The sequence below is a fragment of the Mustela lutreola genome, chromosome 4 (assembly GCF_030435805.1).
Source record: "Mustela lutreola isolate mMusLut2 chromosome 4, mMusLut2.pri, whole genome shotgun sequence".
Lineage (NCBI taxonomy): Eukaryota > Metazoa > Chordata > Mammalia > Carnivora > Mustelidae > Mustela > Mustela lutreola.
Genome location: NC_081293.1, coordinates 8,422,948 through 8,436,963, shown reverse-complemented (window position 1 = coordinate 8,436,963; position 14,016 = coordinate 8,422,948). Strand labels below are relative to the sequence as shown.

General features: G+C 41.6%; 1 protein-coding gene across 2 annotated transcripts; it reads left to right on the top strand.

Annotated features, from left to right (window-relative positions):
* Window positions 1-782: 782 nt before the first annotated feature.
* Window positions 783-12,863, top strand: BUB3 (BUB3 mitotic checkpoint protein). 2 transcript variants are annotated; one of them, XM_059172917.1, is made up of 8 exons: window positions 783-976; window positions 1,421-1,615; window positions 2,407-2,476; window positions 4,388-4,539; window positions 7,181-7,339; window positions 9,221-9,398; window positions 10,075-10,291; window positions 12,517-12,863. In XM_059172917.1, exons 2-8 carry the CDS (start codon window positions 1,421-1,423, stop codon window positions 12,524-12,526), a joined length of 981 nt encoding a protein of 326 aa, XP_059028900.1. In that variant the 5' UTR covers window positions 783-976; the 3' UTR covers window positions 12,527-12,863. The 2 variants fall into 2 exon arrangements, with proteins under 2 accessions (XP_059028900.1, XP_059028899.1); XM_059172916.1 differs by having other exon boundaries at window positions 11,270-12,863.
* The last annotated feature ends 1,153 nt before the right edge of the window (window positions 12,864-14,016 follow it).

The following is a 14,016-nucleotide window of genomic DNA, read 5'->3' as shown; positions in this document are numbered from 1 at the left end:
CTAGGGAGTTTTGGAGGGTTGGGAAGTAAATGGGGAGAAGATTGTAGCTGTCATTTTAGGACCCTGCTTAAACATACAGAAGTTTTGAGCTTGAACACACTGCAGAGTAATTGTTTTCCAGTCTGTCCACCCTTCTAGACAGGGAGCTCCCTTGAGAGCAAGGGCTGTCCGATTAATGCATCTTCCCAGAGGCTCCCACCAGGCCTGGTATTCAGTAGGTGCTCCATAAATGTCTGAAGAAAGACGGAACGGAGGGAGAAAGCATAGTATAAATAAGGATGGCTTTTTATGATATCAATAGATCTTAAGACAATGGAAGATGTGAGATCTTGGTTCAGGGGTGGAAACACCAGGAAAATGAGAATAAATCAGAGCAAAGTAATGCAATTGATTAGAGCAAGTATTTCCACTCCAATTTTTGGTTAACTTAACGGGCGTGTGCATGTCCAGTGAAAGGGAGAAATGAAGTATTGACCAAAACGGGGTTCTTGAGTCTGAGAGACTGAGGTGGGAAGTGAGCCACGGGTCAAACGGGAAAGAACATCTTTCCCGCCTAATATTTAGATGAGCAGCCGGGCGTCGCCTCCAGGGAAACTACATTTCCCAGCGTGCCGCAAAAGGGCGGGAGAGAGCGTGAGCTCATCCTGGGCGCGGGGCACTTTGGGAATTGTAGTTTCCACTCGGCCCTCACGAGGACCGGAGCCTTAGGCGTGCGCTAAAGGAAGTCCACGTGATCGGAAAAGCCGCGGTTTGCCTTTGAGCCGGAACAAGATGGCTGCGTTGACCGGCGCCGGGCCTCCGAGCGGACCAATTGGTTGCCTCGAGCGAGACGTTGGCGTTTGAAATTAGCCAATGGCAGTCACACGCTGGAGCTTCCTCTCCGCCTCTTCTCACCCAGCCCGCGAGTACTCGGAGGAAAGCGAGGAGGTGGTGGCGGCGGCCAGCAGCGGCTAAGTTGCTTCGAGGGGAGTCCAAGGTAGCAGGGACGACGCGACGGGACGCTGGGGTGGATTCTTGGGGGACATCCCAGGTCCGGAGCCGGCAGAGCCATCCACGGGAACCCGTTTGGCTTCCATCCCTCTTGCTTTATTTTAGGAGCGTCCAGGGCGGTAGGCCCGGCGGAGGGGCCGGGGTGCGGGAGCCCGGGGAGGGTTAGGGGTGCCCCGGCGCGGGCGGGGCAAGTTGGGGCGCCTGGAAGGGGCGGCGGTGGGTGTGGGGGGGTGAGTCCTGATTGCGGCGGGCGCGCTGATGCTGCGCAGGCGCAGACTCGTTCTCTAGGTCCCTACCCTCCGCTAGGCAGCCCCCCCCCCGCGCCCGTAAGGAACCCCCTGTCCGTGAAGCCCCCCTGAATGCTCGACCTGCCGTCGGCCCAGCACCCCATCCTGGACCCTTGGGGACTGACTGGTCGCTTGTTCCGTAGATGACCGGTTCTAACGAGTTCAAACTGAACCAGCCACCCGAGGACGGCATTTCCTCGGTGAAGTTCAGCCCCAACACCTCCCAGTTCCTCCTGGTCTCGTCCTGGGACACGTCGGTGCGCCTCTACGACGTGCCGGCCAACTCCATGCGGCTCAAGTACCAGCACACCGGCGCCGTCCTGGACTGTGCCTTCTACGTAGGTGTCCTCAGTTCGCGCACCTGCCCGCTTTGTTTCAGGATGTCCTGTGTTGGGAGCGTCCTTGCACTAGTGTGGGGCAGAAGCTTCTGTCGGTGGTGGTTTGGATAGCACTGCAGATTTTCCCGAACACTGATCTTGAGACAAATACAGTTTTTTGGGGGGAGGGGCTGGGGTTATGCAGATGTCTAGATGTCAAAAAGAGTAACCTTGCAAACTCTGTGGATATATGACATTTGTTTTTTTTGTTTTTTTTTTTAAAGATTTTATTTATTTATTTGACAGAGAGAAATTACAAGTACACTGAGAGGCAGGCAGAGAGAGAGAGAGAGAGAGGAGGAAGCAGGCTCCCTGCTGAGCAGAGAGCCTGATGCGGAACTCGATCCCAGGACCCTGAGATCATGACCTGAGCCGAAGGCAGTGGCTTAACCCACTGAGCCACCCAGGCGCCCCGATATATGACATTTGTATTTGAAATTTGCAACAGGACGATAAAATTTGGTTGCCCTTATCAAAAGGAAGGTTTTTTTTTTTTTTTTTTTTTAAAGCTAGGACATAGGAATACTTACGTGCTCTCAACCAGTGTGGTGAATAATCCTTCCTTAATTTGCTGATGTTAATTTTGGTGACCAGTTATTTGCTGTATTTTGTGTGCGTGTGTGTGTGTGTGTGTGTGAGCCCAGTGTACATCAACCTGAGCATAAAGTGAACAGTTGGCTGTAGAAACAGGATTTTGAAATTCTTTATAAAGGTCTATAACTTTTGAATGACTTGAAACTTCTTTTTGTTAGGATCCAACACATGCTTGGAGTGGAGGATTAGACCATCAGTTGAAAATGCATGATTTGAACACTGATCAAGGTAATATGCCACATTTTTACCAGTTTATTGTTTTCTCAGCTAGGGTACTGAAGTGTAAATGTTTATTTAAGAAGAGTGGTTTTGCTTAGTTTCCGAGTGTTTGCAAGTAAAAGTGGCTTAACCGTTAAATTACTGAACACAAAATACTATCCATGTACTTTTTCAGTAAATTCATTTCCATGTAGATCACCACTCTAGGTGTTTACATGAAGTTACCCTTAAGTGTTCGACCCTTACCTGTCCTCAGAAGTGGACTGGATGCCATAGTAATCTACTGCTCATTAAAATTTTGCAGGACAGTGCTGATGTCTGAGTGTTCTTTTTTCAGAAGCTTATTTAGTTCAGACTGAAGGATGATAGGTTTTTAAAAATTTGATGTTATAAAGTAGCCAGTCCTGTCCAGCTGCTGTAATTCTGCTTGTGTGATGATTTAGCGTAGAATATGCTTCAGTTGCATTTATTGAATGGATAAGAAGATGACACATTTTTTTTTTTTCCACTTAATTTCTTCGAGGCCCGGATAGGAAATGTCTTGACCAATTTTTTATGTTGACTTTGGAGCAGAGCAGAAATGGAATGGAACTCAAATGAATAGAACCTCTTGGAGCATTACAAAGAATGCATATATTAGGTATAGATGTGCTTGAAGCAGTTGGCAAGGCACGAAGATAGGACTAGCTGAGGATGAGCTGGACAGTTGGAGGATGAAAAGAAGATGAACACAATATTTTGTCAAAAAATAACTCAGGAGAGGTTATTTCAGGAAAGTCACTTTGTCATGTAATTTAGAACTGCATAACTACTTGGTTTTGTTAGCTTATTTCGTATAGTAAGTTAGCTTGTGGGTTTGGGTCCTATTTGTTGGAAAATTTAGGAGGAAAAAAACCCACAGAAATACAAAGATTTTTGACATGGAGACCATAGTTAAGGGAATTAGCTGTTTACTCTCAGGAGGTCATTGTTGAACTATATGAGGTCCTCTTTTTTCTTGTTTAAGTGATATAGCAGGAACACAAGGAGGGGGACTGGGAGAGGGAGAGGCAGGCATTGAGCAGTCAGCCCCATGTGGGTCTCCATCCCGGGGCCCTGGGATCATGATCTGAGCTGAAGGTAGTCACGTAATGACTGAGCCACCCAGGCACCCCTTAAATGATATATTTTTTAAATAGGTAGTTTTCCCGTTTGAGGATCAGGACCACATACTGTTCTTTGTCATACCCTTAGCACATGACATAGATTTGGCACATACTAGAGATTTAGGAAATGTTCGTTGAATGAATGGGTGAGATAGTGTGAAGAGTTGAAATTGAAAGGAAAGAAATTGCCTTTTGGAAATCTGACCCACGGTGAAAACCAGGAGAACTTGTCATAAGACTCTTCTGCCTTCCTTATCCCCCAGCTCTCAGATATCCTGTTAGACCACATAAACAAGTTTCTTATAAACATTAGCTTTAATGCAGTAAATTTTATCCAGATCCAGAAGACCAGAGTTTTCTACTCATTGTTTCATTCAGCAGGTATTTTGAGTACCTACCACGTATCAGAACCTGCAGTAGATAAAGTCAGAACTATAGAGTTGAATAAGGCTTCTGATTTTAAGAAGTCTAGAATCATTGTAAGGAAAAAACCCAGATATGCCACAAATTTAATATAATGTGAAATTCAGGTCAGCCTTTGGTAGGGACCATGTTAGTGAATCAAACTATGCGTTATAAGGTGAACAGAAAGGGATGGGTGACAGTTTGTAGTCATGGAGAAATTTTTTTGTATGCAGGCATTTTCATTGAGTTGGTGGAAGCAGATTCATTACAGTTTAATGAGTGTTTTCTTCTATTGTTCACTTGAGGAATCTTTGTTTAGTGGAGATAATGAAGCCGGGTGATTTTTTTTTTTTCCTTTTCCCTCTTGTAGAAAATCTCGTCGGAACCCATGATGCCCCTATCAGATGTGTTGAATATTGCCCAGAAGTGAATGTGATGGTGACAGGGAGTTGGGATCAGACAGTTAAACTGTGGGATCCCAGAACTCCTTGTAATGCGGGGACCTTCTCTCAGCCCGAAAAGGTAGGCTCTTGACATTCATAATAGGAATTTTAATCTTTGGGGTGATTTGATTTGATACATGGTTGGTGAGTATGGTGTTGAATTTGAAGGTTAATTAAGAGTTGATGAGGGGTGCCCTGCTGGCTCAGTCGGTAGAGAACGTGACTCTTGATCTTGGAATTAGGAGTTTGAGCCCCACATGGATGAGGCCTAGAGATTAGTTTTAAGAAGTTGGGTTTTTTTTTTGAAGAGAGGGATTGGATTTTGGTATTTGGGTGAACTTCTTTTTCTGTTTGTTGTCATCTCTGTACTGGATAGTAGTAGCTTTTAAATAAACCCACTGCTCTGTATGGTTACTGTATTGTTAATGCTTTAAATCCCAGGACCGAGAAGCAACTCCGTGCCTTTTCAGAGAAGTCATTTAGCAAAGACTTTTGGATTGCCTTAAACTGGGTTTGACGTGCCCAGACCAGGAAGTGGGACAGAGCATCACTCATTTTCACTTACCACCTGAGGTTTCATTGGAGTGGACTGTTAAGAGGGTGGAATGGGTTATCGCTTGAAGTTAGTGAGAAAGGTATTCTATATTCCCTGGGTTTTGCCATTTATTAATTTATTTTTAATGTTGGCAGATGTTGTTTGAAGGCTCTCCTGAAGAAAGCTTTTTAAAACCCAAAGTTTGTGTTGTTCTAACCTTTTGATCTGTACAATGAAAGTGTAATTGAGCTTTGTTGCTGTATCCTCATCAGACTTTATCAGGTGGTAGTTAATTTTAAAGATTGATTGTTTTAGCAGTTTAAAGGTATCCTTCACTCCAGTCTATTTCCTTAGTGTAAATATACTATTCAGTTCCTGTTAGCCATTATTATATACTGTAGTGCATCCAAAGAGCCATTATTTCTGTCACATCACAGTCGAATCTACTCCTGGCAAGACCTTTGTTCAGAATAAAATAATTGCATTGTTTCTAGTTTTGATTTATGGTTTTATGTAACATGTTAAGAGCTGTGATAAATTGCTGACAGAATATCGTATAATGGACAGCCACACTGAATCAAGCTGCTTATTGGTTCAGCAAGGTTCATTATGTCACTTTTTTTAATACTTTCTTTGATAAATGTATACACCTAGTCACTGGCATGACAGTGGTTTCACATGATTTACGATCAGTGGGGATAGAAAGCCCTGTTAGAAGCTTGTGTGTCACCTGTATAGTAAAGATTTAAGATAAAATTCCCAGTCTGATTGTACTGTTATAAATCGATCTCTTTCTGGATTCTGTTTTTAAAGTTTGCCATCTCACTGTCGTAGGTTAATTTCTGTTTTTCTGCAAACACTGTGTTTTCCTGAATAAAGTGCAGTAGACCTTGCCTTTCTCTTATTTATATCTGCTTATGGTGATCTACTGTTGTGAATCTTCTTAATTCCTCGTATTTCCCTTAGACAAATTAGTTGTTGAATTTTAAGGTCAGAAATCTGAGACTCTTGGATTGTTGTATTGTTAAACCTAACTTGGTATTTTGGGGTGGTGGTATAGAGTTAACACATTAGTAATTACTAACCTTGCGGTTCAGTGACTGAATGTTAAAGAGATGTCTTAGCAGGCCATGGGCTCTCTTCATTTTTTAATAGTGATTCTTCAGGTTTTAAAATATTAAATCAGATTAAATTAGAGTTAGTTCTTAGTTGAAAGTAGCAACCAGAGTACAATTTTATGCCTGAAGTCTAGATTTAAAAAAAAAAAAACATTATTTAACATGATCAGGAAAATATATTTTGTCACCATTTTCATGAATTCGCTATTTGCATTTGACATAATTTGAAAGCAAACCACTTGAAATACTTGCAGGAAATTCTGTGATTTATTGTAAAGGAATTTTATGGAAATTTAAAAAATACTGTAAAAAGGGCATTATATGGGGAAAATAAATGCATTTAAAGGAGAAAATGCTTTTTAAATTTTCACTAAAGATGAACTTTGTCTTGAGTGTTTAGTAGGATGTCAGGGAACAAGAATGTGCTTTGTCACATGCCAGACTACTGTCCTTGTCTTTTAATTTTGAGTACATGTGCCACCAACAGCAACTAAGCAGCTAATTAATGATGGCTCCTTCATTCTTCTTGGAAAGGCCTATTTATTCACTGTGACAGCTAGAAAATCAAGATTTTTAGAGTTACAACGGGAGATCTTTTTTAAAAGGGCAGTCATAGAAAAATAATTTGGAAAATTATTATTTTGTGAAAAGCTAGAAGCCTGTTGAGAGGTATCTTGAATTGTTACTTGGCTTTATTATCTCCTCTTTGAGTAGTTTTTATACTTTCATGTTGTTAACTAAATGAAGCAAGAAGGCTGGAAAACTAGCTTAATAATTGAATTTGTTTTAGTAACCAAGAGAATTAAGTCTTCAAAAGTGTTTTTGCAGAATTAATTAGAATGTACGTTATATGATCCATGGCTAAGTAGTAAGAATATTTCAGGTTGGTAGTTTTGTGCACATTACTTGGTTTATGTAACTGTAGCATTTAAAATTTAATAGCTGTGTTTGCGAATCTGATTAGCTAACTTTTTTACAGTTTCACAATTAGTAGACTTCTTTGGGAGACAGAATGGCCTGTTCAGGCAGGTGGATGGATTTTAGTAAGATTTGGTCTTTCTTGAAAGGTGTACACCCTCTCAGTGTCTGGAGACCGGCTGATTGTGGGCACTGCAGGCCGCAGAGTGCTGGTGTGGGACTTACGGAACATGGGCTACGTGCAGCAGCGCCGGGAGTCCAGCCTCAAGTACCAGACTCGCTGCATCCGGGCGTTTCCCAACAAGCAGGTACTGACCTGTCCCCAACCCCCCCCCCCCTCCGTTTGCGAATTTGAAAATGAGAGGATCTCATCTCATTGGTCACTGCCTTTTAAAGCTTTGCTTTTTCAAAAATGTTTGAGGACTGATTTAGAATCTACTGTAGTTACATTTCCAATAGCCCTGTGTTACAGAGCAGTTTCAGAGAAGATCTCGATGTTCAGAGGGGTAAAGTAATCTACCAGTGGTTTGACTGGAGGCCTTCCGATTCCCTCGGTCCGGGATGCTTGACAGGTGGACGATAATCAGGGAGCAGTTCGCACGTATTTCAATTTACCAAACCAGTGAACTTAGATTTAAATCTGGAAATACAGGATTATGGAATTTGCTGTTCTCTCTTTTTTTTTTTTTTTTGGCCTCTTTGTAACTCTGATACTAAGAGAGTTCTTTAGCTGGTCTGACAGCAGAACTTGGATTTTTTTTTTTTTTTTTTTTAAAGAGAAGATAATAATCCTTATGTAATGACTACCTCTTCAAACACAGGGTGGGTTCCCCTCCTCGTAATCACAACTGAACAAGACTGCCCTGTTTATTAGTGAGCCCCTCTCCCCTGAAATCCTTAGAAGTTTGAAGGAGAGTTGGTGGTGGGATCAGCTGCAGTAAGAATTTTATGAGAGGAGACGTCCTTAAAAACAGCAGATATCTTTGAAATCTTACGCTCTTCTTCAGTGGTTGACAAGCTGGATGCAGTTATGTCAGTTACTCTCTTGGCCCTTTATCTCAAAGGGCTGGTACCTCAAATGGTGATCACACTTCTTTTTCTCAGGAAATTGTGAGTTTCCGTTGAAGATAAGACATTGCAATTATGTGACTTAAAGATTTGACTATGTGATTATAAGATATCCTTGTATTTATAAATCTTATTTTTATGTCTTAAGTCTGAAACTTTGTTAGAACATGTTTCTAGTTGGTGATGGAAGCTTAAGATTTTACTGATGTGTTTTTTTCTCCCTAAGTAGTTTTTGAGGAATAATTCTTCTTCATACCTTCAGAATTTAAAAAATAAATGAAATATAGGGTTCATATTTATCGTATCTCTTAGTTTCTTTGACATGTTGTCATTTCAAGGGAAGGTGAGAAAGGTTTTAAACAGTAAACCACTATGAACATCGTTGAAAATCTGTGTTGTTTGTGTGTGAACTCAACTTGCTATAGTTACATGCAAGAGGCAGAATGACTGAGGTGGAAGACTGGTGTTCTAGTTGATTTGGATCGTGGATAATCCCCCCCACCCCTCGAAGGACACACAGTTTTGTTTTGTTTTGTTTTTGTTTTTGAGATTTTATTTATTTACTTGACACAGAGATACAGCAGGAGAGGGAACACAAGCAGGGGGGTGGGAGAGGGAGAAGCAGGCTTCCCGCAGGGAGCCTGATGTGGGGCTCGATCCTAGGACCCTGGGATCATGACCTGAGCTGAAGGCAGATGCTTAACAACTGAGCCACCCAGCCACGCCCCAGGACACATAGTTCTTAAGAGTTGTTAGAGGTGAAGAGGCACAGAGCACAGCAGATTATATCCAAGTGATGGAACAAGTTTGAGCCCCGTCTGGACAAGACAACAAACAAATGATACTGAAGCACTTGAAAATTCTTGTCTAGATGTGACAGAATTACTAGATGTGATAGCCTTATTTTTCTTTTTTTATAGAACAGGTATAAATGTTAAACTCTTGGCCCTGTCATAGCTATGTCAGTGCAGTTTAAAACCTGTACCTGGTTAAAACCTGGCTGTACTTAGCTTTCATTTCTGAAATAATCCTTTTTAATGTGGATTGAAGTTGGGAATTAGTGCCTTGTTTTGGGGAGCTGGAGTCACCAGGTTTGTCCTTCTCTGGTTCCTTCTTGGCAGGGCTATGTATTAAGCTCCATAGAAGGCCGAGTGGCAGTTGAGTACTTGGACCCAAGCCCTGAGGTGCAGAAGAAGAAGTACGCCTTCAAGTGTCACAGACTGAAGGAGAACAACATCGAGCAGATCTACCCGGTCAATGCCATTTCCTTTCACAACATCCACAACACATTTGCTACAGGTATACAGTGTGGCATGTGTGCCTACGTCCCATCATTGCGATAATGATTTTGCTTTATTTTATATCCGTTAAATTAATTGTAGAGAGAGAAGGTGGTAAGGGGTAGAGGGAGGGGAGTGGGGCGGGAGAGAATCCTAAGCAGACTCCACACTGAGCGCAGAGCCTACCCATGGGGCTTAGTCTCCCAACCCTGAGATCATGATCTGAGCCAAAATCCGGAGTCAGATGCCCAACTGACTGAGCCACCCAGCGACCCGACAGTTTTGCTGTAATTGAGCACTAGACAGTTCAACTTAGAGTTTTGGAAAAAAATTAGGCTTGCTTTTTCTGATACATAGGGAGTAAAAATTTTATATGATCTTCTGGGGAAAATGTAACTTCTCTGACCTTAGAAATTAACCATGAAGGGTAATAGTTTTTTTCTGTACGTGGTTTTTTTTTTTTTTTTTTTTTTAAAGATTTTATTTATTTATTTGATAGTGATCACAAGTAGGCAGAGAGGCAGGCAGAGGGGGAAGCAGGCTCCCTGCTGAGCAGAGAGCTCGACGCAGGGCTCAGTTCCAGGACCCTGAGATCATGACCTGAGCCGAAGGCAAAGGCTTAACCCACTGAGCCACCCAGGCACCCCTGTACCTGGTTTTAAGAACCATTTTACCTCTTTTGAAATGACTTGCAGGTGGCTCTGATGGATTTGTAAACATTTGGGACCCATTTAACAAGAAGCGTCTGTGCCAGTTCCACCGGTACCCCACCAGCATTGCGTCTCTGGCCTTCAGTAACGACGGGACCACGCTCGCAATAGCATCGTCGTATATGTATGAAATGGATGACACAGAACATCCCGAAGATGGTATCTTCATTCGCCAAGTGACAGATGCAGAAACAAAACCCAAGTGAGTATGCTTCACCTGTATTTGAGCCTTTTCTCGCATTCAACCCAGGATTTATTAATTTTTCTAAATTCATGAATAGCATTGTTGATGCCTGCTCGATATTACAGCTGACTGTAGGGTTGGAGTTGATTTTATCTTGTTCTCCCAAGCTTTCAATATCCGTAGGTTGATAGACGTCTGATGGATAAAATTGTGCCTAGTTGTTTGGTAGAGAAGAATGTCAAACCCTCATTCTTCTTGAATAGGCACTATTATTTGAATCTCTGGAGTTATTACCAGCTCATTGCTTCAAAATTAAGTTGAGGAATTCAAGAATAATTTATTTTAGCAAATTCTATTTAAGATATTTAAGAATTTGAACTGCCAAAAATCTTTCCTCTCCACAGAGGTTGTTTCTTTAATATTTACACAAAGCGAATGACCTTCAGGTCTTACTGAAAACCCAGAGTAATATGGCCTTGCCTGGAATAGCAAATTTCCGTAGTTTTGAAATTTTCATAGCTGTCTTTGGCTTTTGGTTGTAACTGTTGACAGGGACGGACGATTTACATTTTTTTGGTACCAACAGGGCAAAGCTCTTTACTTAATTACCTGCACTAGGCCTGAGGGAAAACTGATACTTAGGCTCTTGTTAAACCGTAAAATACCTACCCCCCGGGGGTCTTTGTCCCTGTTCTCTGTCCCTCTCTACCCAGGCCTCAGTAAATACGGAATAACTGAACTTTTTCAGGATTCTTCTACTTGTCTGAGTTAAAATGGTTTAACACCCTTGCTAAATTGGTTGAGTCCCTAAAAGGGGGCAGAGTAGTAAATATTCAATTACATGCATACTTTTACAGGTTTGATTTTAGCAAAGACTTAGCATGTGAAGCCTGTTGGATAAAGGGCTGTGTTTGCTTATAATCTCTCACTTTTGTGTTTCTTGTCCTGGCCGGCCATTTTGATCTCATGCTGTTCTTTTTTCTTTTGAACTTGTAGGTCACCATGTACTTGACAAGATTTCATTTACTTAAGTGCCATGTTGATGATAATAAAACAATTCGTACTCCCCAATGGTGGATTTATTACTATTAACAAAGAAACCAGGGAAATATATTAATTTTAATATTATAAGAACCTGAAAATAATGGAAAAGAGGTTTTTATTGATTTTTTTTTTTTTAAATGAGCACTCTTAAGTGCATGAGATGGTTGATGGTTTGTTGCATTAAAGGTATTCTGGGCAAACGAAATTGGAGGGCAGTGACCGCACTTTTGAGAATCAGTTTTGACCTTGGTAATTTTTGTTTCCACTGTGGAAATACATGTTTGTAAATAAATATAGGTAATAAAAATCCTTTTGCATTCTTTCTGGACCTTAAATGGTGGAGGAACAGGCTCTTGAGCCATTTGTTTCTTTTGCTGGTTGTAGTTGCTAATTCGAAAGCTGCTTCAGACCGCCTCATGAGGAGGTTAATCTACAATTAAACAGTATTTCCTCTTGGCCGCCCATTATGTTCCGAAGCAGATGGGTCATCGTTTCCTGGGCTGTTCCACAAAGCAAGGTTAAGGTTAGACTCCTGGGAATCAGCTAGTTTTCAATCTTATTAGGGTGCAGAAGGAAAACTAATAAGAAAACCTCCTAACTTCATTTTGTGACTGTAAACAATTATTTATTAGCAAACAATTGATCCCAGAAGGGCAAATTGTTTGAGTCAGTAATGAGCTGAGAAAAGACAGAGCATATCTGTGTATTTGGAAAAATAATTGTAACGTAATTGCAGTACATTTAGACAGGCATCTATTTGGACCTGTTTCTATCTCTAAATGAATTTTTGGAAACATTAACGAGGTTTACATATTTCTCTGACATTTATATAGTTCTCATGTCCATTGCAGTTGCCCAGCCGCTGGTGATTAAGGTTAAAAAGAAAAAATTATAGTGAGAATGAGATTCACTTTAATGTAATGCCCTGAAGCAGAACACGAACTTAGCTTGGTCTGTTCTAGCTAGTTCCAAATAGTATTTCTGTGATCAGACTTCCGTGTTTTATTTATATTATTTGCAAATGTATGTTTTTGAATGGGCTTTGGACCCTTACTGAAATTTACACATGACGTGTTTTTTTTTTTTTTTTTTAATTCTTTTGATACAGAGAAAGTCTTGCTTTTATTGTGTAAGCATTTCAGTGAAAACTTAGTGTTAAGTGTGAACCCATCTTTTGAAATGTATGTTCTTCATTGCAGGTCCACCTAATCATCTCGTGAAAGTGGTTTCTCTATGGCAAGCTTTGTTTTGCTTCCTACAAATACATACTCATCCCCTAAGGGATGCGTTGTAGTCATTGTGGACACCTTATTTAGTATGTGGATTTCTCTGTTTTCTGTCTTAAAAAAACTTGTCTGTGTGCCCTTCCATGCTGACTTTGTGTAGGATGAGGAGTCTTTGTGTCCTTGGGTGATAGTCCGAAGAATTTTTTTTACCCCCAGAAAGCCCAGTTGCTGTTTCGGAGCAGCTTGAGCTCTTTTTGTAAAATAATCTAACCCTGTTATTGCCGTGCTGTCTAATAAATCAGAGATTCAGAACCCTTAAATGTTGGATGTTTTTAAATGTTGGTAATTAATGTAATTTACTTCATAAAAAGGCTTCTGTAAAGCAAAACTCGTTTCATCAAGGGCCTGGTAGGGATGACATTTTACCTTTAAGTCCACACGGCCTCGTTTAATTACGTCTGTTTTTGTGTACGTTGGGGATTCAGTCCTGGCTAAAGTGATCTGTTGGAGTTCTGCCATTTCCCTCATGCCCTCCTGCTGGATCAGCAGGGGCCTTGAGCCAACTGTTCAGCTTTGCAGGGTGGGCACAGACAGGGTGGCAGCTGACGGGCACCCTTCGGCCTGTCTCTCCTGCGCTGGTGTAGTAGGGGTCCTGCGGCTTCCCCGTCCGTGGGCCGGTGCAGTCATCATACGCGCCTGCACAGAGCCGGGTGACGGACCTGTCTGTACTTCTCCATCAAACGCTAAATCAAAATGAAGCCCTTGGGATGGTAAATAATGTAACAGCCAGAGACTAACTGATGGCATTGGTGCTGGAGTGTGATTATGTGCTTTTCAGACTCCTAACCACTTGGTTGAGGACAAAGCATAAATTTAAAACATTGTTGAACTGAAAGGGAATTACTATGGTGGTGTAAAAGGTGACTAAAATTAAAGCAGTGTTGGGGACCTGTTTTGAGTTCGTGGTGTGGGAGGGCTGATTTTGTACTTCTATCTGCATGTCCTCATTCTCTTGAAACCGGATGTGTCTCAACCTGAAGGTGTCTCCTGGCCTCCCTTGTGGACCTGTTAACCTGCTTGCTCTTCTTCACAATTTGCGTGTTTAGGATTACAGCCACCTTTCCCCCCAGACGACCCAGGGGTAAAAACCTTAGTGTTCTCCTTGATTTCCTTTGTCCATATCCTCTTCAGTGTTTTTAAGTGTCTTTTCTGATGATTTTTGTTTCTACTGCCCATCTCCCACTGCTACTCACCCGTCGGGGATGTGCAGCAGCCTTGGGGCTCTGCCCCGAGTTCTGCATCTGCTGGAACACTGACTTTCAGACTTTTAGCTGTGATCCAAGTAGGAAATACATTTGTACTGAAGTCCAGATCACACAGAGGTCAATCCAGTATGTGTAATAGAGATAAATTTCATAAAGTATTCCTTGTTCTTTGTACCTATGATGTATCTGTTTGGTTTTTTCTTTTTTC